Raw genomic sequence first — 25,033 nt, 5'->3', positions numbered from 1 at the left:
TCGGATTGGCACAGCTCCAGCTGTTGTGGCCAACTGGGGGGTGAACCAGGGGATGGAGGACCTCCTCTCTCTCTCTCTCTCTCTCTCTCTGCCTCTCCTCTCTCTGTGTAACTCTGACTTTCAAATAAAAGAAGTAAATCTTAAAAAAAAATAAAAAAACAGTGTGTATTCTAAAAAAAAAAAAAAGACCGTATTGAAACAACTGGCAAAATTCAGATAACGTCTGCAGATTAGGTCGTGGAATGACATCACTATGAATGACATCACTATGGAATGACATCACTATGAATGACATCACTATGGGATGACATCACTATGGGATGACATCACTGTTAGATAAGGCCTGCAGATTAGGTCACGGAATGACATCATATTAGCTTCTCTGTTGAATATTGTACTGTAGTTTTATAAGACAATGGCCCTGTTCTTGGGAAATACACACTGAACTACCACGATTTCAAATGTCTACAAACCACTGAATTGTCAGGAAAAAGGCATACGCACGAAGGCATACGCAATCCGCGTAAACAGATGCGCACACAAAGAAAAAGCTCCCTCTCCCTGTCTCCCTCAAGACAGAGAAAGGAGAAAGGAGACAGAGGAGACGAGAGTTAGGGGCTCGGGGAGAACGAAGCTCTGGGGGTTCTTTCTTCTTACAATTTTTTTTTTAAGATTTTATTTATTTACTTGAGAGGCACAGTTACAGAGAGAGAGAGAGAGAGAGAGAGAGAGAGAGGTCTTCCATCCTCTGGTTTACTCCCCAAATGACCTCAACAGCCAGAGCTGGGCCGATCTGAAGCCAGGAGCCAGGAGCTTCTTCCAGGTCTCCCACGTGGGTGCAGGGGCCCAAGGACTTGGGCCATCTTCCACTGCTTTCCCAGGCCACAGCAGAGAGCAGGATAGCAAGAGGGGCAGCCGGGACTCGAACGGCGCCCACATGGGACGCTGGCACTGCAGGCGGCAGCGGCTTTCCCTGCTAGCCACAGCGCCGGCCCCCACACAATGGACTTGTAAAATTCTCATCCACAGCTGAAGAGCTGCATCTTTGGATCCTGTGCACTGTGGGTGTTTTTCCATTTTTTTTTAAATCATTATCTGCTTTATTTATTGGAAAGAGAGACAGAGATCTCCCATGCACTAGTTCACTTCCCAAATGCCTACAATGGCCCCGACTGGGCCAGGTCGGAGCGAGCAGTCAGAGCACCGTGGAGGTCTCCCGTGGGTGGCAGGAACCTTAGAACGTGGGCCGTCACCTGCTGCCTCCCAGGGTGACCATCAGCAGGAAGCTGGAAAGGGAGCAGAGCCCAGGCCCTGCGACATGGGCTGCAATGTCCCAGGCAGGGTCCTATCCGCAAGGTCAAACACCTGCCCCTGGAGGTGGCGTCCCCTGCGTTCGTCCGGTTGCGTTGGAGTCATTCCCTGCCCTGTCTCCCAGCAGTGTGCTGAGCACACAGGAGTTCTGGCTGCGGTGACTACTCCTGCGCCAGCGTCTCCCTGTCAAAGCTCCTCGCAAGCACAGACCGCGGCCAGGAGCCAGACGGGGCAGGGCTGGCCAGCTGAGAGAGTGTGGTGCTCGCGTGCCCTCTAGTGGTGCAGGGGGGAATCCTCCCGGTCCTCTTCCAGTTTGGCAACCCACACAGGGGCAGACATCAAGATGGAATCATTGCCCATTATAAATGGAGAGGCACGTGATGACGTAAACCGTGCCCCACCTAGATATGGAAAGCGACAAGTTTACTTGTGACCCGAGGCTGCGACAGGGCTCCGCGGCCTGCCAGTGATGCAATCATCTCTAAGCATCTCCATGCATCATGGCTTAATATTTATTCAGAAAAAACCATAACACATGGACTTGGTAGAAAAGTTTGAACAACACAAGAGGGAACAGAACGGCAAAGGATGCCTTCCTGTGGGCCCAGAAACTAAGCACCAGGCCCCCAGTTCCCCTCCTAGTGGGGGCTTCCAGCTCCAAATTCCCAGAACAGTTCCCGGAGAAACGGACTCACGCTGGGTTTTCTGGGACTTTCCCAGCCTCCTGGGAAACCCCTCCCTTCCGGGCAAGCCTGGCAGTGGGCGATCCTACTTCCAGAAGGAGGCATCTTCGTGCTTCTTGCCATGGGAGTCTGCAAGGGGGCTGCCCCCCGCCCCCGACGCCGGCCAGGGAGGCAGTCTGCAGTCTCCCAGCAGAGGGGGTCGGGACACGTGGCGTCATCGCGGGAGTGACAGCCACCGCCTGTGCCACGTTCTGTGGCTTGGCAACCAGTCACGGGCCCAGCTCCCCCCGGAGGGGGAGGAAATATTCCAGTGCGCAATACTGAAGGATCTGGGGGCCGGCGTCGCGCTGCCGCAGGTTAAGCCTCCGCCTGCAACTCTGCCATCCCATACGAGCGCCGCTGTGAGTCCCAGCAGCTCCACTTCCGAGCCAGCTCCCTGTATGGCCCACTGCAAGTTAACAACACCGGGGCTGGTGCCGTGGCGTAGTAGGCTAAGCCTCTGCCTGCGGCGCCAGCATCCCATATGGGCGCCGGTTCGTGTCCCGGCTGCTCCTCTGCTGATCCAGCTCTCTGCTGTGGCCTGGGAAAGCAGGGGAAGATGCCCAAGTGCGTGGGCCCTGCACCCGCGTGGGAGACCCAGATAGAGTTCTCGGCTCCTGGCTTTGGTCTAGCCCAGCCCTGGCCTTTGCAGCCACTTGGGGAATAAACTAATACATGGAAGATCTCTCTGTCTTTACCTCTCTTTCTCTCTAATCCTTTCAAATAAATAAACAAGTCTTTAAAAAAAAAAAAGCATTCAAGGAACTGGACAGAGTGCGGAGTCGGCCCGCCCAGGGGTTGGGCCGCAGACACTCCCACCCTGTTTGCGCACAAGGGCTTCTCCGCTTGTTTGGGGGTGCGGGTATTGCTGCTCTTCCCCACTCTTCTCCCAGAGAGCTCCTACTCACCCGCATCACTTCAGCCTAACGCCACTTCCTTAGGGAAGCCCTCCCTGACCACCCAGAGCAGATCTCCCTGAATTTCTCCTTAGGGCTGAATAATTTAAAAAATTATTTATTAAGCCTGCATTGTGGCATAGCAGGTTAAGCTGCTGCCTGCAACGCCAGCATCCCATCTGGGTGTTGGTTCCGGCTGCTCCAAGTCCCAGCTGCTCCATATCCCAGCTGCTCCAAGTCCAGGTGCTCCATATCCCAGCTGCTCCAAGTCCCAGCTGCTCCATATCCCAGCTGCTCCAAGTCCCAGCTGCTCCATATCCAAGCTGCTCCAAGTCCCAGCTGCTCCATATCCCAGCTACTCCTTGCTAATGCATCTGGGAAAGCAGAGGAAGATGGCCCGAATTCTTGGGCCCCTGCACCCACCCAGGAGACCCAGAAGTAGCTCTTGGCTTCAGTCTGTCTGACCCAGTCCTGGCCATTGCGGCCATTTGGGAAGTGAACCAGCAGACTGACAATCTCAGTCTCTCTGTCTCTCTGTCTCTCTCTGTGTCTCTCCCTCTCTCTGTAACTCTGCCTTTCAAATAAATAAACCTTCTGAACAGTGTTTATTATGTGATGGGTAAAGAGAGAGAGAGGGAGGAAGGCGGGGATCTTCCATGCACTGGCTCATTTCCAAATGCCCACAATGGCCAGGACTGGGCCAGGCAAGGCCAGGAGCCTGGACACCGTGTCCCAGGGTGCGCATCAGCAAGACTGAAGTCAGGAACAGGACGGACTCGAGCCCAGGCACCCAAGAGGCGGGCTAGCGCACTGCCACGCCCACCTGCAAGGGATTTAAAGGCCTGATCCTTCGCCTGTTCCATCTCTCTCTCGCGCTACGCCGGGGCGAGCCGTTAGGACTAGGACATTCGGGGCAGCTGCGTACGCGGAGGAAACATCAGGGTGCGGGCCACGAAGCGGCCCAGCCTCAGACATGACGATGTTTCCCCCAGGCCGGTCCTCAGCACCGAGGTGACCTACAGCGACACACGACCTACAGCGACACACGACCTACAGCGACACACGACCTACAGCGACACTCGCACGGGAGACAGAAGCAGCAAGTCCCGCAGGAAGGGGGAGCCGCTCTCCAGCTCACCCCGCCCCCACGTTCAACTGCGCATGGTCAACAAGACAGCGCAAAGCGCACACACAGGAAAGTATGGCCCCTGCAAGTTAACAACACCGGGGCTGCTGCCGTGGCGTAGTAGGCTAAGCCTCGGCCTGCGGCGCCAGCATCCCATATGGGCGCCGGTTCGCGTCCCGGCTGCTCCTCTTCTGATGCAGCTCTCTGCTGTGGCCTGGGGAAGATGCCCAAGTCCTTGGGCCCCTGCACCCACGTGGGAGACCCAGAGGAAGCTCCTGGCTTCAGCTTGGCCCAGCCCCAGCCGTTGTGGCCATTTGGGAAGTGAACCAGTGGATGGAAGATCAATCTCTCTCTCTCTCTCTCTCTCTGTAACTCTGCCTTTCAAATAAACAAATAAATCTTTTTTTTTTTTTTAAATGAAGGCCAGCACTGTGGCGGAGCACATAAAGCCACCGCCTGCAGTGCTGGCATCCCATATGGCCACCAGTTTGAGTCCCAGCTGCTCCACTTCCAATCCAGCTCTCTGCTGTGGCCCGGGAAAGCAGCAGAAGATGGCCCAAGTGGTTGGGCCCTGCACCTGCATGGGAGACCTGGAGGAAGCTCCTGGCTCCTGGCTCCTGGCTTCGGATCAGCTCAGCTCCAGCCGTCGCAGCCAACTGGGGTGTGAACCAGCGGATGGAAGACCTCTCTCTCTCTCTCTCACTGTGTGTGTGTGTGTGTCTTTCTGTAACGCTGCCTTTCAAATAAATAAATAAATCTTTAAAAGTCATGGCAACAGGAAACAGGATGATGGCCGCAGAAGGCGACGGGATAAAGTAAGCACCGTCTCGTAAAGGGCACACACTTGCTGTGGTGCAGGACCGGGGGTCTGGCGCCGCCTAGTGGCCACGTCTGGAGGCGACATGTGTGCACCTCACACCGCGGAGCTGGACGGAGCTGGGCGGAGCTGGCCGCTGTACCACGGTCCAGATTCTACCCACAGTAACAAAACCGAAAAGGGGTAAGTCAGCCTCTCCGGTTCAGTGCACAGAGCGACACAACAGGAACAGGCCTGGAACCCCAGCTCGCCGTACTTGTGCACACAGAGTGCTTATCTGCGAGCACCCACTGCAGACATCTGGTGCCTTCGAAAGCCGGCCCCGGGTCTCCTGCCCCTGGCACTGCAGCCCCCACCCGCCCACCAGGGCCTGCAGAAGCCTCCCCAGGGGCCTGCACGTGCGGCACACTCTGCTCCCTCAAGGACACCGCAGCCCCTGGAGGGAAGGCGAGGCACACGCGGACGGGGTCAGCAACAGGAGAAACAGCCAAGAGGACGCACTGGGCTTCTCGGCGGCTGCCCCAATAGTCAGGTCGTCCCGCGGGACAAACATGCCCCTCCCCCTCTCTCCCTCTCTCTTTTAAGCTTTATTTATGTATTTGAAAGGCAGAGAGAGAGAGAGAGAGAGAGAGAGACAGGTCTTCCATCCGCTGTTTCCCCAAATGGCCGCAACAGCCAAAGCTGGGCCCATCCGAAGCCAGGAGCTTCCTCCGGGTCTCCCACGCGGGTGCAGGGGCCCAAGCACTTGGGTCATCCTCTGCTGCTTTCCCAGGTGAATTAGCAAGGAGCTGATCGGAAGTGGAGCAGCCGGGACTCGAACTGGCGCCCATATGGGATGCCAGAGCCGCAGGCGGAAGCTTGACCGTCTGTCTGTGCCACAGCGCCGGACCCCCCCCCCCCCATAGCTGAAAGAACCTGCTGCTGTCCGGTCAAGTGAAATTGTGCGAGGGCACGGGAGCGGCCTCCACAGCGTCTAAGGTGCGGGCCTGTCTGCACGCTGCCTTCCCGGTGGAGAGAACCAGGCGGGACCGCGGCAGAGCTTCGTTGGAGGTGCACCGGTGGTGACCGCGGTGTCCACTCTGCACAGAGGCGGCCCCCAGCGCTGGCCACGCTGGCATCCAGCATGAACGCCGGTTCGAGTCCCGGCTGCTCCACTCCCAACCCCGCTTCCCGCTCACGCTCCAGGGAAAGCAGCAGAGGGTGGCCCAATCCGTGGGCTCCTGCTCCCACGGGGAGACCCGGCCGTAGTTCCAGGCTCCTAGCTCCGGCCTGGCCCTGCCCCGTGGACGGAAGACCCGCCTTTCTGTGTCTCTCCTTCTAACTCTGCCTTTCAAATGAATAAATAAATCTTAGTAAAAGTGCTGTTGGCTAGCTCCCACACCTAATAACGGCCGAGACCCCTTTGACCATCAACAGCTCCCAAGGTGAATTAATCCTGTTCCCATCGCAATGGATTTTGAGACATTGATTTGACAGCTGCAGCTCAGGAGAGGCATCAGCTCCCCTTTACGACGTACTGAAGCTCGGGTGGCACTCGGCATAGCAGTGAGGTTGCCGCCTGAGACACCGCGGTCCCTATCAGAGTGCTCGGTTCGAGTCCCAGCTCCTCCGCTGCCCATCTAGTCTCTGCCTTTGCAATAAAATGAAAATATATTTTTAAAATGTCGGTTAGGCTTATATGAATCGAATGGAGTTGATTCGAAGAGAAGCATGAAATCACAGCGCAGCTAGCGCGAAGCTAACATTTTCAGCTTGGAAAACCGGCCGCGACCGGCAGCCGCCGCCTTCGGGGTCCGCACCTCCCAGACTTCCCTCCCCAGCTCCGTACGGCGTCCGGGGGGCGTGGCCCGCCACTAGCCCGCCCCCAGCGTGCGCACGCACGACCTACAAGCCCCGCCCCTACCGGCGCACGCCGCACGCTCCGCCCCGCCCCCACGCGCGTGCTCGGTCGCCGCCGAGGACCCGCCCCCTCGCCGAGCGCCTCCTTCCCGACCGCCCTTGCGCGGAGCTGAGCGGCGGCAAGATGGCGGCGCAGCAGCAGGGTCGTGAGGGCGGCGCTCCGCTGGCCGCGGCCGCGGCGGAGGCCGACCCCTTGGGCCGCTTCACCTGTCCCGTGTGCTTAGAGGTGTACGAGAAGCCGGTGCAGGTGCCCTGCGGACACGTGTAAGCAGCAAGCTCGCGCCCGGCCGCAGGGCGCCCGGCTGGGAGGGGAGCGGAGCCGGGGAGCGAGGCCCCTACGGGGAGGGTCTCCGGGGCGGAGGCGCAAGGACGGGCCTGGGGGGTGGCAGCTGGCGGGGCCGGCACAGCCGACTGCCCCCGGGCGGCCCGTGAGGCGCCGGGCAGGGGCCGAGGTCCGCCCTGGGAGAGCCAGAATGCGCCTCGGGGCTAGGGCTCTGGGCGTCGGGGCTGGCGTTGCGCACTGAAAATGGGGAAACGCCGAAGGAGGGGGAAATAATGAAAGGGAAGTCCGCTCGGGGCGCGCCGGGCTGTGCTTCTCGGAGTGGGGGGCTGGCCCGGGAGCGGGGGCCGCGCGGGGGCCTCGCTCCGACAGACGCTCCTAAAACTAGGGGAAGAGAAGAACAAAACAAAACAAGCAAACCTGTAGGCGAACGGGTTCACCTGCGTCGTGCTTCCCCGCAAGGCCTTGTTCCTCTGTGGGCTCCCTGTGCTAGGCACGGCCGCCGCCTTGGCGGGGGCCCGGGGATCCTCTGTTGGTCGGCGGCGAGCGCACCTGTAGGCACTCACAGGCGGTCGTCTGCAGGGGGCACCTGTGCAGGGGCGGGGGCTGGCAGCCATTTTACAGGGTAGTCGACGCCGGGCACCCGGCAGAGGCTCTGCGGCCAGGCCGGCTGCTTGCTGCGCCCTTTGGCCAGCCTGGAACCGGACTCCTGCCCCGTGCGCCTCCCGCCTCTGCCCTCGGATCTCGGGTCCCTGCGCTATCACCGTGGCCATCCCTCCCCTCCCTCGGGGTCTCGGGAGATGGCCGCCCTCGGCGTCTGCGCTCGGCTGAGCTGGGGAGAGGTGGTGCCGCCCCGGCTGGAGACCTCCTGTGCAGGGCCGCAGCCTCGAGGAGCCGCGTGACCGCGGAAGGGGCGGGCTGAGGAGTGGGTCCCCGGCGTGGAAGTGGAGCTCGGCCGCCTGCTCTGAGCCTGCGCACCTCGGCGCAGGGCCACCCAGCTTCGTGTCCATCCCGCGGGGTCCATTCACTTAACAGCTTTCGGAAGCCTTGGCCCAGCGTCGAGCCGCCGGCCCTCTCCTGGGTGGGGGCCGCAGCGGCACTGGGGTTCAGGCCGCGGCTCGCTTCTCCTCCCGGCCGTGCAGGCTGCACGTGTCCAGCAGTTCCGTGCTGATGGACGGCAGGTGGGAGCGCCGTGGGGCGCAGCGCGTCTCCCTGAGCCCCAGCCGAGAGCTGTGTCCTGGCCTCGCTGGGTTTTAACGGGTCGCTGGAGACTTGAGCACCACCGTGGCTCTGGCTGGGCACTGGGGTTTGTAAGACTTCATCTCAAAGTTCCGGAGGACAGCACCCTCCCGGTCCGCTGGGCTCTCGCGGAGAGGGGCAGGTGGCCGAGTGCCTGGCAGAAGGGGCGGAGCATCTGGAAGGCTGAGCCAGAGGGAGGCCGGTGAGGAGGAAATAGAAACTGAAACCAGCCTGGGACCCCTGCTGCTTGCTGGGTGTCCCTCGGCGCTGGTGACTTGAGGGGAACAGGGGCGGTGCCTCCCTGGTGCTTGCCCGCGGGCCTTGGTCTCGGTGCTGTGGGACCCTCTGCGTTGGGGGCTCCTGGGCTCTGCCTCTGTCAGCAGGGTCGGGCGCCTGCCCCTCCTGCCGCGCCTCTGGTTGGTGTCACCTCTGCCTGCAATCAGCGAGCGACCCCTCTTAGCCAGGCCCCGGCCCAAATGTGGCCTCAGAGAGCTTCCGGTGGTCCCCCAGGCGCGCTCTGGCTTGTCTCATTCCCTGCCTAGACTTCCTCACTGCATCAGTGAACAGTTGTGTTCCTCCACCTTACGCAGGCCCCGTGAGAATGGGCTTTCTCTGTCCTCTCCCTCGGGCTGAGCCGAGCCCTCTCACCTGGCAGCCCGGCCTGACCGTCCCCAGCAGCACTAGCGTCGAGCTTAATGGCAGAGGAAGGTGTTCTTAGTTAAAGAAGAATGAGCCTGGCAGGTGCGCTGGTCGCCTCTGGTGATGCGCCCTGGGCCCTCCCTGCTGGATCTCGTGGTCCTGGGTCCGTGCGGCCAGGTGGGCGGCCCAGGTGTCCTGCTCAGGAGCTGCCTTGGTGCCTCACCCAGCGTCCGGTAGCTCTCGGTCCCCGAATTCCTGAACCACCCAGTCCTGCTGCTTGCCTTTGAGTCCTTCCCTGAGTCGGGTCTCCGCCTCCCCCGGCCTTCAGGATCCCCTGCTGGGAGCCATCTGATTGGTCCCTGCCGCGCCAGTCCCGCGGGAGACGCAGTCTGCTCCTGCTGCTGGCGCGGGTCTGCTAGCTTCCCACCCCGCAGGTGCACCCTGAGTAGTCGAGTCTGCTGCCAGCCGAGCCCTTGAAGGCCGATGGCGCAGGCCGCCTCTGTGGTCTGCCCCCTCCCCACCCGGCCCTCACGCTCAAAGCCAGCAGCTCCATTCATCCTGCATTTTGTGTGTGCTAGACACTGCCTGAGGGGCACCCTCCCCACGCCATTTCACAGGGGAGGAGGTGGAGGTGCAGGAAGCCCCCACCCACCCCTGTGAGATCGCGCGGGGCAGGGGCTGCCAGCTGAAGCCTTGGCCCCGCACCTTCGCCTTGTGTGACGGCGGTTTGCGTGTTTCCGTTGCTGGGCCTGTGTGTCCTCACCGCGCTCCCTGTCCTCACGCCCAGCTTTTCTGGCCTGGAAGGACTCGGGGCTTGACTGAGGGCAGGGAGCAAGTTGTCTTGAGTCCATCACTCGTGGCTCCATTGTACAAGTGGACGCTGGTGCCGTCTGTCCCCGCCATGCATGACGGAGGCTCTCTGTGTGTCTTGTTCTAGCTTTTGCTCTGCATGCCTGCAGGAGTGTCTGAAGCCGAAGAAGCCTGTCTGTGGGGTGTGCCGCAGCGCTCTGGCGCCTGGCGTCCGGGCCGTGGAGCTCGAGCGGCAGATCGAGAGCACAGAGACATCTTGCCATGGCTGCCGTAAGAATGTATGTGGAGGTAACCGGAGGAGCCGTGTCTGTCCAAGCTGAGCTGGGGGAAGCGTAGTGCTGGCCGCGCCGTGTCCGCACGTGTGCATGCCGGGTCCGCGGTGACGCTGCGCTGGCTCCTTTCTTAACGTAGGGGTTTTTTTTTGTTTTTTTTTTTTTTTTTGCTTTTTTTTATGAGTTGGTTTAGCATCATCTACCCCAGCTTTGAAAGCCATAGAAGTCACTTGTCCCAGTTTCCCTGTAAAACCCGTTTTTCCAAACACTGTACACTGTTCAGTTAGACTAGTGACGTGATATTACATGTGACTCAGGCGTGCTCTGCGCAGGCAGGGCCGGGGGGAGAACGGTTGGTTTCACTTCAGCACCCGACAGGCCGCGGCCACGACGGAGGCCAGCGTGACGTGCAGTGGTAGTGAGCAGCCTCTGACCCCGGCGTGTCGCCGCATCTGGGTAATCAGACTGGGCTCGATCGTGTGTGGTTTGCCTCTGTTACAGCTGCTGCTGGGAGGGACAGATAACCGGTGCCTGATTTCCCAACAGATGTGCAGTTTTATTAATTTTAGACTCATTACACTGTCCGTTAAATGCACACGGTTCAAAAGCACAGTGGGGGCTGCAGCCTGGGGCCGTCTCGGCTGGCTTCTGCGGACTCAGACTCAGACACGTGGAGCATGTTTACCAGCACACAGAAATCGTGATGAAATAGTTGAGATCAGACCATTTTTTTCTTCACCTTTTCTTCGCTTTTGCAAGTTTGTTTTGTTTGACTTCCTGGATGGCCTTGCCTGTTGGTTTCCTTAGCACTTCGGTTTGGGCGGGCACGGTATGGTTCTACCTCCCATCTCCTTTGCAGGGAGGTTGAGTGTCTAGGGCTGCGCAGTGGGGCTAACACGGTGCTGGATGGGCTCTTTCGCTTCCCTGCTCACTGGGGGCCCCGTTACCTTCAGCTTCCTTCCTGCTTGTGTGGTGGTGGTCGCTTGTTTTTGTTTTTGTTTTCGTTTCCCTATAAGCTTTTGATTTGCTCCACTTTAAGGTTAGTGAATGCAGGATGGGAGTTGTGGCACAGCGGGTTAAGGTACCACTAGGGCTTCCTGCGTCCCATATTGGGATGGCTGAAATCGAGTCCACCTTGGCTTCAGTCCAGATCCTTGTACCCTGGGCGACAGCAGCCGGTAGCTCGGGTGCCTGGGCCCCTCAGGCCCACGTGGGAGACTGGAGTGGAGCTCTTGGTGTCCGCCTGGCCTCCCGCTGGCTGTTGCGGACGTTAAGGAGCCAATCAGCAGATGCACCTGTTTCCCTCCCTCTTTCTTCCTGTTCCCCCCACCCCTGCCGCCTTTCAAACAAAAATAAGTTGTAGAAGATAGTGAAGTACTGTGTTTCCTCGGAAGGGCCCTCTGACGTGCAGGCCAAGCTGCCACTTGGGTGAGAGTGTCCGGGCTTGAGTCCCGCCTCTGCTTCCAACCCCGCTTCCTTCTGATGCACCTGAGAGGCAGCTGGTGGTGGCCTGAGTACCTGGGCTCCTGCCACCCCCACTGGAGCCCTCATGGAGCTCCTGGCTCCTGGCCTAGGTTGGGCCCAGCCCCACTGTTTCAGGCATTCGGGGTGTAAACCAAATGAAAGATCCCTCTCTGTCTCCCTCTCCCTCCTTCTGCAACCCCCGTCCTCTACCACTGCCTTTCAAATAAATAGATAACTTTACAAGTTGAATCAAATTTCAGTTCCTCTTCTCTCTCCATTCCTCACATGTGTTGAAGAACATCTGTAATGAAGCACTCTTTTGTGTTTTCTCTACATTTTTTTTTAAGATTTTATTTATTTGAGAGGTAGAGTTACAGACAGTGAGAGGGAGAAACAGAGATCTTTAAAGATTTACTTATTTGAAAGGCAGAGTTAAGAAGAGACACAGAGGGAGATTTTCCATCCGCTGATTCAGTCCCCAAATGGCTACAATGACTGGGGCTGGGCCAGGCCGAGGCCAAGGTCCTGGAGCTCCAGCCTCGTCCCCCATGTGGGTCGTAGGGGCCCAAGTGTTCAGGCCGTCTTCTGCTTTCCCAGGAGCGTCAGCAGGGAACTGGATGGGAGAGCGGCCAGGATCCGAACTAGTGCTCACCTGGGACGCTGGCATCACAAGCAGCACTTTAACTTGCTGTGCCACAACGCCACCCTGTTTCTCACTGTTGCAAGCCTAGCTTTTATATGAAAAATAGAATTGAAATTTCATTTTCTTGAGATCACGTATCAGTCTGCGATGGTCACTTTTACCAGGGTAACCAGTGTCACTTAGTCATCCCTTTTACTTAGAGCTTCTCTCTTCTCTGCAGTGCTGGTGGAACGCGATTCCCGCCTTGCTATAAGGAGACTGGTTTAAATGTCAGCGTGGAAAACTCTAAAACACTCCTTGGGAGGGCAGGCGTTTGGGGTAGTGGTTAAGATGCCATTTCAGGGCCGGCGCTGTCGCTCACTAGGCTAATCCTCCGCCTGCGGCGCCGGCACACCGGGTTCTAGTCCCGGTCGGGGTGCCGGATTCTGTTCTGGTTGCTCTCTTCCAGGCCAGCTCTCTGCTATGGCCTGGGAAGGCAGTGGAGGATGGCCCAAGTGCTTGGGCCCTGCACCCCATGGGAGACCAGGAGAAGCACCTGGCTCCTGGCTTCGGATTGGTGCAGCACTCCGGCCGTAGCGGCCATTTTTGGGGTGAACCAACGGAAGGAAGACCTTTCTCTCTCTCTCGCACTAACTCCGCACTAACTCTGCCTGCCCAAAAAAAAGCATTTCAGGTGCTCCATGTTGGAGTGCCTGGGTTCAAGTCGTGGCTCCTCCACTTCCTACACTCTGCTATTGCATACCCTGGGAGGCAGCAGGTATAGCTCAGGTATTTTGGTCCCTGCCACCCACATGAAATACTCAAGTTGAGTTCCAGGCTATTGGCTTTGGCCTGGCCTAGCCAGCTGTTACGGGCATTTGGGGATGAACCACTGGATAGGAGATATTTCACTTCTCTCCATCTCTGGCTCTACTTTTCAAGGAAATGAATGTCCCTGTTCGTAGCAAGTCTCTGAGCAGAAAGCGTATCATGAATAAAGCAGACCTCTAGGAGAGTGATTTTAGAGTGGAAGCAGATGTAGTAGTTTGGCGCAGTAACATGTCCGCTTTGGTATGAGTGGAAAACATGCGGTAGTAGGAGTTTGCTCCCCTGTTAGATTGCTGGGTACTGTGGGTCTAGTTTTCATCTTGCCTTTGATTGGAATGATTTGGCCTGGTACAAGGTCCTCTCTAATCTCGGGGCTCTGATTCTTCCTATTCAAGTTCTTCCTATCCAAGATCCGTGCCCACGTGGCCACCTGCTCCAAATACCAGAATTACATCATGGAGGGCGTGAAGGCCACCACTAAGGATGCATCGCTTCAGCCAAGGTAAACGACCCAGTCGAGCCGGCAGGTGGCGGTCAGCTTCGGCTGCACAGATTTGGACGCTTCACATGCCTGAGTTTGGGGGAGTGGAGCTCCGATTGTTAGTCTGGCCAAAGTCGGCTTCAAGTGGGGGGACTGTCTGCTGGTCACTTCAGATGTTAGCCCATTCAGCATGTGGCCTGGTCAGGGTGGGGCTGTCCCATACCCAGTGGGTGTGGCTCCTTTGTGGGACGGACAGTGGTTGAAGCTGCATGGCAGGGTGCCCGCGGAGAGCTTCTCACCTTTCCCATGTCTGTCTGCCAGGAACGTCCCAAACCGTTACACCTTTCCTTGTCCTTACTGTCCTGAGAAGAACTTTGATCAGGAAGGACTTGTGGAACACTGCAAATTATCCCACAGCATGGACACCAAGTCTGTGGTAAGGACTTTTTGGTTTTTTTTACTGTATTATTGGGGAAAAAATTCAAACTTACTGAAAAATGGTGAACTCCTGATTCACGGATTATTAACATTTTACCACCTTGGCTTACCCGGCCCGTCCCTGTATTGTTGGCTAATCGTCTGGGACTAAGTTATAGAGATGCCATGACCTTTGCCCGAAATCCTTAAATGTATATCCCGAGAGTGTTTTCTTTTAAAATAGAAAAATGCACACTTTTGGGGACAGCAGGCTAAGCCACTGCTTAGGAAGACGCATCCCATGTCCAGGTGGTAGTTCTAGTCCCTGCTGTTCCATTTCACATCCACCCTCCTGGTAACAGATCCTGGATCGGAAGTGAAGCAGCCGGGTCTGAACGGGCGCCCTTGGGGATCACGGCACTGCAGGCCACTGCTTCACCCGTTGTGTCAGTCTTAAAAAAAAGAGGCTGGCGCTGTGGCATAGTGTGTAAAGCTGCCAGCTGCCACCGGCAGTGCCAGCCTCTTTTTTTTTTTTTTTTTTTTGATAGGCAGAGTTAGTGCGAGAGACAGAGAAAGGTCTTCCTTTATCCATTGGTTCACCCCCTAAATGGCCGCTACGGCCGGCACACTGTGCCAATCTGAAGGTAGGAGCCAGGTGCTTCTCCTGGTCTCCCATGGGGTGCAGGGCCCAAGCACTTGGGCCATCCTCCACTGCACTCCCGGGCCACAGCAGAGAGCTGGCCTGGAAGAGGGGCAACCGGGACAGAATCCGGCGCCCTGACCGGGACTAGAACCCGGTGTGCCGGCGCCGCTAGGCGGAGGATTAGTCTAGTGAGCTGCAGCGCTGGCCCATCCGCTGCTTCTCTCTTCTCTGCCTGCAACAGCTGGGACTGGCCAGGTGAAAGCCGAGAGCCAGGCGCTTCATCCCAGCCTCCCACGCGGGTGGCAGGGCCCAGGTCCTCAGCCATGCACTGCCTTCCCGGGTGCACTAGCAGTAAGCCGGAATTCGAGCTGGCACTCTGCTATTGCTGTGAGGCTTAACTCACTGTACCACAGTGCCACCCCACTGTGCCTTTCAGGTAGGTGAAAATAATCCTGTTTTTTAATATGTATTTATTTGAAAGGGTTTTAATCCACTGGTTCACTCCCCAAATAGCCACAACAGCCAGGGCTGAGCCAGGCTGAAGACAGGAGCCTAGACCTTCATCTAGGTCTCATGTGGGTGCAGAGGCCCAAGCTCTCAGACTGTCCTCTGCTACTTTCCCAAGGGCGTTAACAGGCAGCTGGATTGGAAGTGGAGTAGCCAGAACTTAACCCATATAGGATTCCGGTGCCACAGGCAGAGGCTTAACCTACACCACAGCACCGGCCCTGCTGTTTCATTTAAATACCACAGAATGATTAGAGAAACCAGGACACAAACCAGTGCCCACTGGGGATGCCAGTGTTACAGGCAGAGGCTTTACTATGCTATGCCACAATGCCGGTCCCGAAAGAGATCTTCCATCTGCTGGTTCATTCCCAAAATGGCCACAACAGCCAGAACTGGTCCAGGTCAAAGCCAGGAGCCTGGGGCTCCATCTGGGTCTCCCACGCGGAGAGGAGGGACCCAAGGACTTGGGCCATTTTTGCTGCTTTTCTGGGCACAGCAGCAGGAAGCTGGAAGGCACTTGAACCATCACTCTGGAAGGGATGCTGGCATTCTGGCATCGTAGGAGCAGCTTAGCTCACTGTGCCACAACACCGACCCTAGCAGTGTTAGATTTCTCCCTTCGTGTAATGGACCTTGGTCTTCCTGTGTCATTGGGTATCTACCTCCTCTATCATTTTAATTTTCCAATTTATCTCCTACTGCTTCTCTTGATCTCTGCACTCCATTGAATGGGCAGGCTTCAGCTTCACTGCCATAGAAAGCGGTGTACTCCGCAAAGCCAAGGTTTCAACTCCATCTTCAAGAGGCTTTAAGAGTTCTTAATATTATTACTGGAGCTGGCGCTGTGGCGCAGCAGGTTAACGCCCTGGCCTGAAGTGCCAGCATCCCATATGGGCGCTGGTTCTAGTCCTGGCTGTTCCTCTTCTGAGCCCACTCTCTGCTGTGGCCTGGGAAAGTAGTAGAAGATGGCCCAAGTCCTTGGGCCCCTGCACCCGTGTGGGAGACCCGGAGGAAGCTCCTGGCTCCTGGCTTTGGATCAGCTCAGCTCTGGCCATTGAGGCCGTCTGGGGAATGAACCTCTCTCTGTAACTCTTTCAAATAAATAAAATACATCTTTAAAAAATTAACTAATTACTAATTGGAAGAGAGACATACAGATACACAGGGCCCACCTGCCTGCCCTTACTTCCCATCTTCTGTTTGAAAGTTAGACGGGTCTAGTGGCTCAGACCCTGCCCCCGTAGAGGAATGCACGGCTCCTGCCTGGCTGCAGTCCCGACTCCAGTCCGCTGTGCACTGGGAGGCAGCAGGTGCAGCTCAGGTGCTTTGGCCCCTGCCATGCACAGGAGAGACCTGATTGAGTTCTGTCTGCAGCCTGGCCCAGCCCTGGTGGTTGTAGGCATTTGAGGAATGAACCAGTGGATGGTCACGCTGTCTTTACAGCTGCGCCTCTCAAATTTAAAATAAAACAGATTCAGCTGTATTGGTAGCCATGGAAGCTAAAGTAGGAGGTTGAGTAAAACGGTGAGGCACTGTAGTTCACTTCCTGCGCTGTCTCCGCCCTCCTTGTTAGAAGTGGTGGGTAGTGCACCCCCCAAGTTCAAGTCAGGTGCCCATTAACGAGTCAGTGGCAGAACCAGTCCTGGCTCCTAAACCTGTTCTCTTCACTGTATCAGGAATGGTCTTCGTTGAGTGTTCATTAGTATTTGAATAGCGCTCAGCTACGTATATGGAAAAGTGCAAAATCATGATTCAGAGCCATTTAAGCTTTTTGTTGAGATTCAGCTACGTCCTCTTAGGGCCATTCTTCACTCTTGATATGGATGCTTTTCCATGTTATACGTTTTCACGGCCCCACACCTTTCCACTTTGCAGCTCTACCATTATTTAACTGGTTTCTTTAATGGATGCCAAAGCCCGCCCCCAGTGATATTAGGAAATTTAATTAAGGCCTTGATGTTAAATCCTATTAAAGGATTACTGCTTACTAGGTAGAGTAGTAGAATTATGTGTATATAGGGAAATATAGGAGTGTTTTTAAGGTGGTATTGAATAGTTAAGGATTGAATATTGGGTCTTATTGTAATATGTTTCTCTTTTTTTTTTTTTTTATTTTATTTATTTTTTTTTTTTTTGACAGGCAGAGTGGACAGTGAGAGAGAGAGACAGAGAGAAAGGTCTTCCTTTGCCGTTGGTTCACCCTCCAATGGCCGCCGCGGCCGGCGCGCTGCGGCCGGCGCACCGCGCTGATCCGATGGCAGGAGCCAGGAGCCAGGTGCTTTTCCTGGTCTCCCATGGGGTGCAGGGCCCAAGCACCTGGGCCATCCTCCACTGCACTCCCTGGCCACAGCAGAGGGCTGGCCTGGAAGAGGGGCAACCGGGACAGAATCCGGCGCCCCGACCGGGACTAGAACCCGGTGTGCCGGCGCCGCTAGGCGGAGGATTAGCCTAGTGAGCCGCGGCGCCGGCCCTCTTTTTTTTGCTGAAATAAATGTATCAAATGTAAATCTAAGTGATTGGGGATAAGGGAAGGTTCATTAAACTCTCTTACCTCCTTTTCTATAGGTCTGAAATTTTCATAATTTTAAATTGGTGTCATATCTTTGCCTATGCCTGTAAGATACAGTCTGAGGTGTGGATTGATTTGGTCAAACAAAGGTTGCCTACACTCATAATTTGGATAGCCATTACCGAGCTGTTCTGCAGTTTCAGACTGCTCTCATGGCCTGGTCCCCTCTCTCTCGGCTCTCCTTTGATATTCTGAAATCCCTGATAGGGCCGGTGCTGTGGTGTAGTAGATTAAGCCTCCACCTGCAGCGCTGGCGTCCCATATGGGTTCCGGTTCGGGTCCCAGCTGCTCCACTTCTGACAAAGCTCCCTGGTAATGGCCTGGGAAAGCAGTGGAAGATGGCCCAAGTGCTCAGGCCCCTGTATCCGCGTGGGAGACCTGGAGGAAGCTCCTGGCTTCGGATTGGCCCAGCTCTGGCCGTTGCAGCCATCTGGGGAGTGAACCGGAAGCTCTTTTTCTGTCTTTCTCTCTCTCTCTAACTCTGCCTCTCATGTAAATTAATGGATCTTTAAAAAAAAATCTGATTGATTTTGTCTGTTGAAGCCTTCCCACCCTCCTGTCTCCCCTCTCAGCGCCATTGCTGTCAGTGTCTCAGCTGCTCCCCTGGACGCCGTCTGGTCTCCCCGTCAGCCTTAGTCCTGACCTGCATCGCGGCTTCACAGCGCCTGCCTGCCTCTTGCACCTGCCCTGGTCCCGGTCTCTTCTGGCAGTTGAGGGGGTCCTGCTTCCCGGCCAGAGCTCCCCTCTCCTCCCTGCCTGGGTTTCTGGGTGCCGGCCTGCAGTTGCTGCCTCCTGGCCTTGGCCGCGCGCCGGCCTGTCTCTGGAGCTCTCAGTTCTGTCTGCCTTTCTTTCCAGTCTTCCAAGCCCCAGACCCCTGTTTGTGGGAGGATTTTTCCAGCCCGATCCTCGTCATCTGAGCATTTGCTCTCAAATGCATGCGAGGCTGTCACGCCGTGGCTCGTCACTCTTCTGATTGTCTTGTGTGCTGGGCTGGAGGCCACGGGCCCGCCTCCCGGAGCACGGGGCGGCGTTGAGCGTGTTACGACGTGAGCCTTTGCACACTCTGGTGTGTCCCTGGACTCGGGCCTGACGTGTTCTTTTTGTTGGAAGGTCTGTCCGATTTGTGCCTCGATGCCCTGGGGAGACCCCAACTACCGCAGCGCCAACTTCATGGAGCACATCCAGCGCCGGCACCAGTTTTCCTACGACACCTTCGTGGTGAGTCTGGGGCCCGGGCCCTGGGCCTTCCCCGGGGAGCAGCACGGCCGCCTCCGCTTTCTCCAGAGGGGACCTTGGGGGCGTCCCCGAGCCCTGTCTGTGACCTGATGCCAGCTCCGGAACGGCAGCTGAGCTCCCTGCTCTCGGCCCTGGGTGGCCAGAGCGGACGGAGGGGACGGGCTCGGTCGCCTTGGCTGCTCCTTCCTCCCCTCCCCCCGCAGTGTTACCACTTTCCTTCCACCTCTCACAGGGCCTGGTCGGGGACCCGCAAGCTCAAGTGCCCGTGAGGACCAGGCAGGCAGCGGGGCTTGTCCTCGTAGAGTGCACAGGCTGCACAGCGCGAGCCTCGTCACGGGGACGGCAGCTGCCGCTGACCGGCTGGGGGGCAAACGAAGGCACAGCCAGGCCCCCCCCCCCACGCCCCTATGCAGGAAATGAGTTTTGCAGGAAGCATCGCAGGTTGTATTTTTAGAAACACAGCACATCCACTAGCCACACGTGGCCATCGGGTTGGTGTCCGTGCCCCGGTTGGTGTGCGCTGATGTTGAAGGTGCACGCCATTGTCTTATAGTACGATGACTGATCAGTTTGGCCAACTGCTAAAAGTGAATGTTTAGGATTATTCACTGAAGGGCAGAGTTACAGAGAGACAGGTCTTCACCCCCAGATGAGATGACCTCGGCAGCCAGGGCCGGGGCAGGCTGGAGCTGGAGCGTCGTCTGGGTCTCGAGGGTAACAAGACCAGACATGTGGGCCGTCTCCAGTGCTTTTTCCCGGTCTTTAGCAGGGAGCGGCTGGGACACGAACAGCGGCCATGTGGGAACCCCCCCCCCCTTCAGTAAATCTCTTTATTTGCACTTACTGGTGTTAGAGTTGTAGAGTAGTGTTTGACCCTGGTAGCTGCATTTCAGGATCTGAGAGGAGACCCCTGAGTCGTCCAGAAGAGTGTTTACTGTGATCACTGTTGATGCCGTGAGTGAGTGATGCCTGCGCACGGCCACACAGGTCACTGCCCAGTGGCCAGGCCGGGCCGCTGCTGCTCCCTCCCACTCTGTTCTCTGCTGGGCGCTGACACTGGCCCAGGCGCCCCGAGCGCGTTGCCCTCTGCTCCAGAGAACCAGGTGGTGTGCCAGCTCCTTCGCTGTGCCGCGTGGGCTTCACGGTCCCCCGGAGGGCGCCCCATCCCTCCAGGTGGAAGGCGAGGCCGCGGGGCGCAGAGACGCAGGGGTTTGCCCAGTCCATAGCCAGCTTCGGGGCCGGGGCTGGGCCTGGTCGCGTGTGGCTGCCGCCTCGCCCCTGACTGCACAGTCGCTGAGCCTGCTGTCCGCTCTCAGGATTACGATGTGGACGAAGAGGACATGATGAACCAGGTGCTGCAGCGCTCCATCATCGACCAGTGAGCAGAGGCCGCGTCCCCGCCGTCCCGGATCCAGAGCTTCCATCGTGTCCAGCGTGAAACCTTCGGCTCCTCCACTCTGACTACCACAGGCCTGGCCGTGGGCCGCGGCGCACACACGCTCGTGTCTGCTGGGGTGGGGGTTCCCGGGCCAGAGCCCCCCTCTCTGCTGGCCTCTTCCGAAGCCGCCTTCTGCGGCCTGTGTGTCACGTGGTCTGCTCTTGTGGGTCCTGCGGCAGAGCACCCAGCGTCTCCCCTGCTCCTGCTGCACTGCTCCCGGGGCTCACCTCTCAGGGCCCCCAGCCAGCCGGGACCTTGTCTGGGTCCCAGATAGCACAATGAGACACGCGCCGCCTCCTTCCCCAGGCGTGCGAGCGCTGCCGGCCGCGCGTCTGGTGGGGCCAAGCTCCTGCGCCCCCGGCTGCTACCCCCGGAAATATCTCCAGTCCTGGTGACGGTTCTGGTCGCGCATACCGGACGCTGCGGCTTGATAGTGACGTCTTCCCATTCCCCTAGAGTTAGCTGGCTCGCTCCTCAGTGCCAGCGTGGTGCCTTGGTAGGACGCGGTGTGACCGCGCGTTCTCCGTGGAGGAGTTGAGGGAAGTGGGAGAGCCGCAGCTTCTGCCTCTGCTCTTCAGACCGACGACGTCTCGGATGACGGGCGCGTCTGCCCTCCTGGGAACCTGCTCACGGTCTTGTCTTTGGAACACAGAGTCGTCCCCCAGCGAGGGGGGGAGGAGTGTGGGGCTGTGGTGGGCTAAGTTCTTTCTGCTTGGTAACAGACTCAGCTGAGCTTTGTGTTCTGTCCCAGAACGGCCCCTTAGGACGCTGGTTCCAGCCTGTGAATCTACCCCTTGAGCGCCGAGAACAGCTGTGGGAGGCGCACTGTGCGGCCCAGGCTCTCCGACAGCACTGTCGCGAGGCACCGGCTGGAAGCCTGCTGTAGCGACAGCCGGGAAGCTTGGGCGTTCAGCACAGTGCCAGGCTGAGTGCCATCGCCTGGTGTGTAGGGGCAGACCTGGCAGTGAACAGGGGGATCTGGGCTGAGGGCCGTTCTTTTGGGTCACACGTCCAGTGCAGCAGGGAACTGTTCTGCGCCGTGGCCGAGGTCGCCTGTGCCCTGCCGGCCCCTGGAGAGCCGCACACAGCCAGGAACCAGCGCAGGCGGGCTCCGGGGGGCGCAGAATCATTGTGCTGAGTGTGGTATAGTTGGGAGGAGCCGGATGTTAGGGTTAGTTTCTTTGCTGTAATTCTGGGGGGGAAGTTCACGGGGCTCCTGAATCGAGATTGTCTGGGTGGGGGAGACGCCCACAGGGCCTTCGTTCGTGGGCGTCTCACTCGTCTCACGGGGGAACCAAGAAACTTCTTTCCCTGTTAAGTGCACTTCATGTATTTCTAACACGATGACTTCCCAGAAAGCGACACTTGTTCTGTTCTGGCTTTTACAAGGTGGAATGTAAATAAATTTCCTAATTTATCCAACTGGTAAGCGGTGACGCCTGCGTTCATGACACATCCTGTGCTGAGTCTGGGTCTGGGTCTGGGGATCGGGGCCCAGAGCCGCTCCCTCCTACACCTGACCAGCTGCAGGAGCGCGGCCCCACCTCTGAATTGGGAGGTGAGAATGGACGGTGCACCAGGGGAAGCGCTGAGATGTCGGGGGTGGGTTGGGGGGGTTCTGCAGCTCAGACTCAGCCCAGACAGCCACTGCCTGCGGGGGGGCGTCTGCCGCCGCCTGCAGTGAGGGGCGAGCGGGTCTGCCTCTTTAATAATTTTTTAAAAGCAGCTTAAAAAAAATCACTTAGTTGAAAAGCAGAGTTAGAGAAAAAGAGCGCTTCCATCTGGGTCACTCCCCAAATGGCTGCAATGGCCAGGGCCAGGCTGATCAGGAGCCGGGAACCTCCTCCAGGTCCCCCGTGTGGGTGCAGGGGCCCAAGCACCTGGGCCGGCTTCCCAGGCGCATCAGCGGGGAACAGTGGGGACCCGAGCCGGCGCCCGTGTGGGACGCTGGGGCTTCGGGCAGCAGCTTTAACCTCTGTACCACCATGCCGGCCCCAGAATCTGCAGCTGTGCCGGACCCAGGCCCAGTGCTGCCGTTGGGGTGCCCCTGTGGTGGTCTGAGCTGCTCCGTACTGATCCTGACCCCATAGGAACCATGGGCTTCCTGTGGCCGTAAATGAGCCCTGCACGCCTGATCCCCACCGCGCCCTCCCTGTTGCTGCCTCAGCCAGGGGCATGCGACTGTCGTCCCCACATCCACGCTGACCGCCTTTGCCCAGCTTAAGTCCTAGACGTAACGAGTCAGGAATTTGTGCAATTTTTTCCCTGAATTTGTGCCTTTGTTTCCTGACGTCTACTCCAGAAGTGAAGTCCCTTCTCACTAAAACAGGTTGAAAAAAACCAAAAGTGCTGCCTGAGTGGGCCAGCGTTGTAGAACTGGTTAAGCCACCACCTGTGACACCTGTGTCCCATATCAGCCAGTTCAGGCTCCTGCCAGTCCAGGTCCCTGCTAATGGCCCGAGTGCTTGGACCCCTGCCGACCATACGGGAGATTCGGATCAGCCCAGCTCCGGCCATTACAGCCATTTCTGGAGTGAACCAGGGGATGGAGGGTTTCTCTCCATCCCTGCTCCCCGCCTGCCCCGTAACTCAGCCTTTCAAATAAAAAGGAAGTTACTTTCAAGTTCATCATGAAATTGGAAACCAGTGCAGAGTGACAGTAGCCTCTGGACCTCTCCCGTCTCCACGTGGGCCTTGTCCGAGCTGGGGCTCCACGGCCCCCTGCTCTTCTTCCCAAGCAGCATGTGAGCGTGATTCGTTTCTTCTACCCTCTCACTGCTGGCCCTAAATCTTTTTTTATTTATTTTTTAAAGATTTATTTGAAAGAGTTACAGAGACAGAGGAGACCGGTCTTCCATCCGCTAGATCACTCCCCAGATGGCCGGAGCTGGGAGCTACTCCCGGGTCTCCCATGTGGGTGCAGGGGCCCAAGGAGCTGGGCCATCTCTGCTGCTGTCCCAGGCCACAGCAGAGGGCTGGATTGGAAGAGGAGCAGCAGGGACTCGAACCGGCGCCCATATGGGATGCCGGCGCCGCAGGCGCAAGGGTAGCCTACAATGTTTGCAGCCAAACATCTCTAGTTGATTGCCCACAAGCTGCCTCATTTTGTTTCCAATGTCTCCCGCCAGAAGGCTCCGCCCTGCCTCCCGCACCCCAGCACCAGCGCTGGGCTGGTCCCGCCTCGGTAAGCCCAGCAGGTGCTTCCGCCTTACCCTGTCCGGCCTGCGGCGTGCGTGCTGCGCGGCCTGCGCTCCCCTGGCAATAGTTGCTTCTGTTGGCCTTCCTGGCGCAGTGCCATCGCCCTGGCTGCCTCCTGCTAACTGTTGGAGTTCCTCGGTCCTCCACTCCCTCCGCCCACCCTACCCACCAGCCCTGGCCGACTGCCCCGCTCACCCTCCTGTCCTTGGTTTCCAGGACTGGCGGTCAGTGCATCCCGATAGACGGTTCTAGAGCGGGCAGCTCTCGGGTCACCGGTGCCTAGAGCCGGCCCCTCATACACCTGCCCAGCTCTGACTTCCGGGAGCCTTAGGTTCTGCGTGGCTCAGCTCCTGCCGCCTCCTGCCAGCCCACGCGTGCTAGGGCCCGCTCTCCCGCAGCCGATCGTGAACCAGCCCACGCGTGCTAGGGCCCGCTGTCCCGCAGCCGGTCGTGAACCACCCACGCGTGCTAGGGCCCGGTCTCCCGCAGCCGGTCGTGAACCAGCCCGAACGTCGTCATACAAGCCCTTTGCTGTCTTCACTCAGTGTCCCACGTCACCAGACCAAACCGACTGCAGCCACTGCCCAGCTCGTCTTTTCCTCGCCACCCTGCTGCCGCCGGCGGCTCACGAGTCTCCACGCTCAGCTCGGAGTTACTGCCGCGACATCCGGAGCCCTGGCAGCCGGAGGGTCTGGAAACGCGGAGTGATCGCGTCCTGTAAAACCCTTCCGCGGCTCCGTCACCGTCACGTCCCTGCACCTGGCCGTGTCCCTCGCGGTGCTGTGTGCTCTCCCACTGCCCACCTCGCCAGCCTCGGCTCCTGCCACTAATGCGCCCTGGGCCCCCGACCTACAGGCCTCGCGCCCCTCGGGGGGATCCTGTTCCCCACTCGAGGACCGCACACGGGCCACGCGCCCGTCACTCTGCGGTGTTTGGTGTCCCGCCCCCACCCCCACCTGCCAATCACAGCTTGGGTGTCGGGGTCGGTGCCGCCCCCCCCCCCCCCCCGCCAATCACAGCTTGGGTGTCGGGGTCGGTGCCGCCCCACCTGCCAATCACAGCTTGAGTGTCGGGGTCAGTGCCCTCCCCCTGCCAATCACAGCTTGGGTGTCCGGGTCGGTGCCCCCCCCTGCCAAACACAGCTTGGGTGTCAGGGTCAGTGCCCCCCCCACCTGCCAATCACAGCTTGGGTGTCGGGGTCAGTGCCCCCCCCCCACCTGCCGATCACAGCTTGGGGGTCGGGGTCGGGGTCAGTGCCCTCCCCCTGCCGATCACAGCTTGGGTGTCGGGGTCGGGGTCGGTGCCCCCCCACCTGCCCATCACAGCTTGGGTGTCGGGGTCGGGGTCAGTGCCCCCCCCACCTGCCGATCACAGCTTGGGTGTCGGGGTCGGGGTCAGTGCCCCCCCACCTGCCCATCACAGCTTGAGTGTCGGGGTCAGTGCCCCCCCCCCGGCTGATCACAGCTTGGGTGTCGGGGTCGGGGTCAGTGCCCCCCCCCCCCGCCGATCACAGCTTGGGTGTCGGGGTCGGGGTCAGTGCCCTCCCCCTGCCAATCACAGCTTGGGTGTCGGGGTCGGGGTCGGTGCCCTCCCCCTGCCAATCACAGCTTGGGTGT

General features: G+C 58.5%; 2 protein-coding genes across 3 annotated transcripts in view; one reads left to right on the top strand and one right to left on the bottom strand.

Annotated features, from left to right (window-relative positions):
• The window catches only part of SPATA2 (spermatogenesis associated 2), a 29,212-nt gene extending 21,151 nt beyond the window's left edge, over nucleotides 1-8,061 (bottom strand). The window contains exon 1 of one of the 2 annotated variants that reach the window (XM_070051700.2): nucleotides 7,472-8,061. In XM_070051700.2, the coding sequence (XP_069907801.1) occupies nucleotides 7,472-8,061 (590 nt within the window). The remainder of the gene's footprint in view (nucleotides 1-7,471) is intronic. The other variant, XM_089307056.1, reaches the window with a different exon arrangement.
• RNF114 (ring finger protein 114) lies at nucleotides 6,883-21,641 on the top strand. Its single transcript, XM_070051708.2, has 6 exons — nucleotides 6,883-7,035; nucleotides 9,867-10,017; nucleotides 13,321-13,427; nucleotides 13,728-13,842; nucleotides 18,656-18,763; nucleotides 20,098-21,641. Exons 1-6 carry the CDS (start codon nucleotides 6,896-6,898, stop codon nucleotides 20,161-20,163), a joined length of 687 nt encoding a protein of 228 aa, XP_069907809.1. The 5' UTR covers nucleotides 6,883-6,895; the 3' UTR covers nucleotides 20,164-21,641.
• Nucleotides 21,642-25,033: the final 3,392 nt, after the last annotated feature.

Source organism: Oryctolagus cuniculus, chromosome 11 (genome assembly GCF_051225735.1).
Source record: "Oryctolagus cuniculus isolate XC-2025 breed Fujian yellow rabbit chromosome 11, ASM5122573v1, whole genome shotgun sequence".
In the NCBI taxonomy this organism is placed as follows: Eukaryota; Metazoa; Chordata; class Mammalia; order Lagomorpha; family Leporidae; genus Oryctolagus; species Oryctolagus cuniculus.
This window is presented reverse-complemented; position numbering and strand designations above follow the sequence as displayed.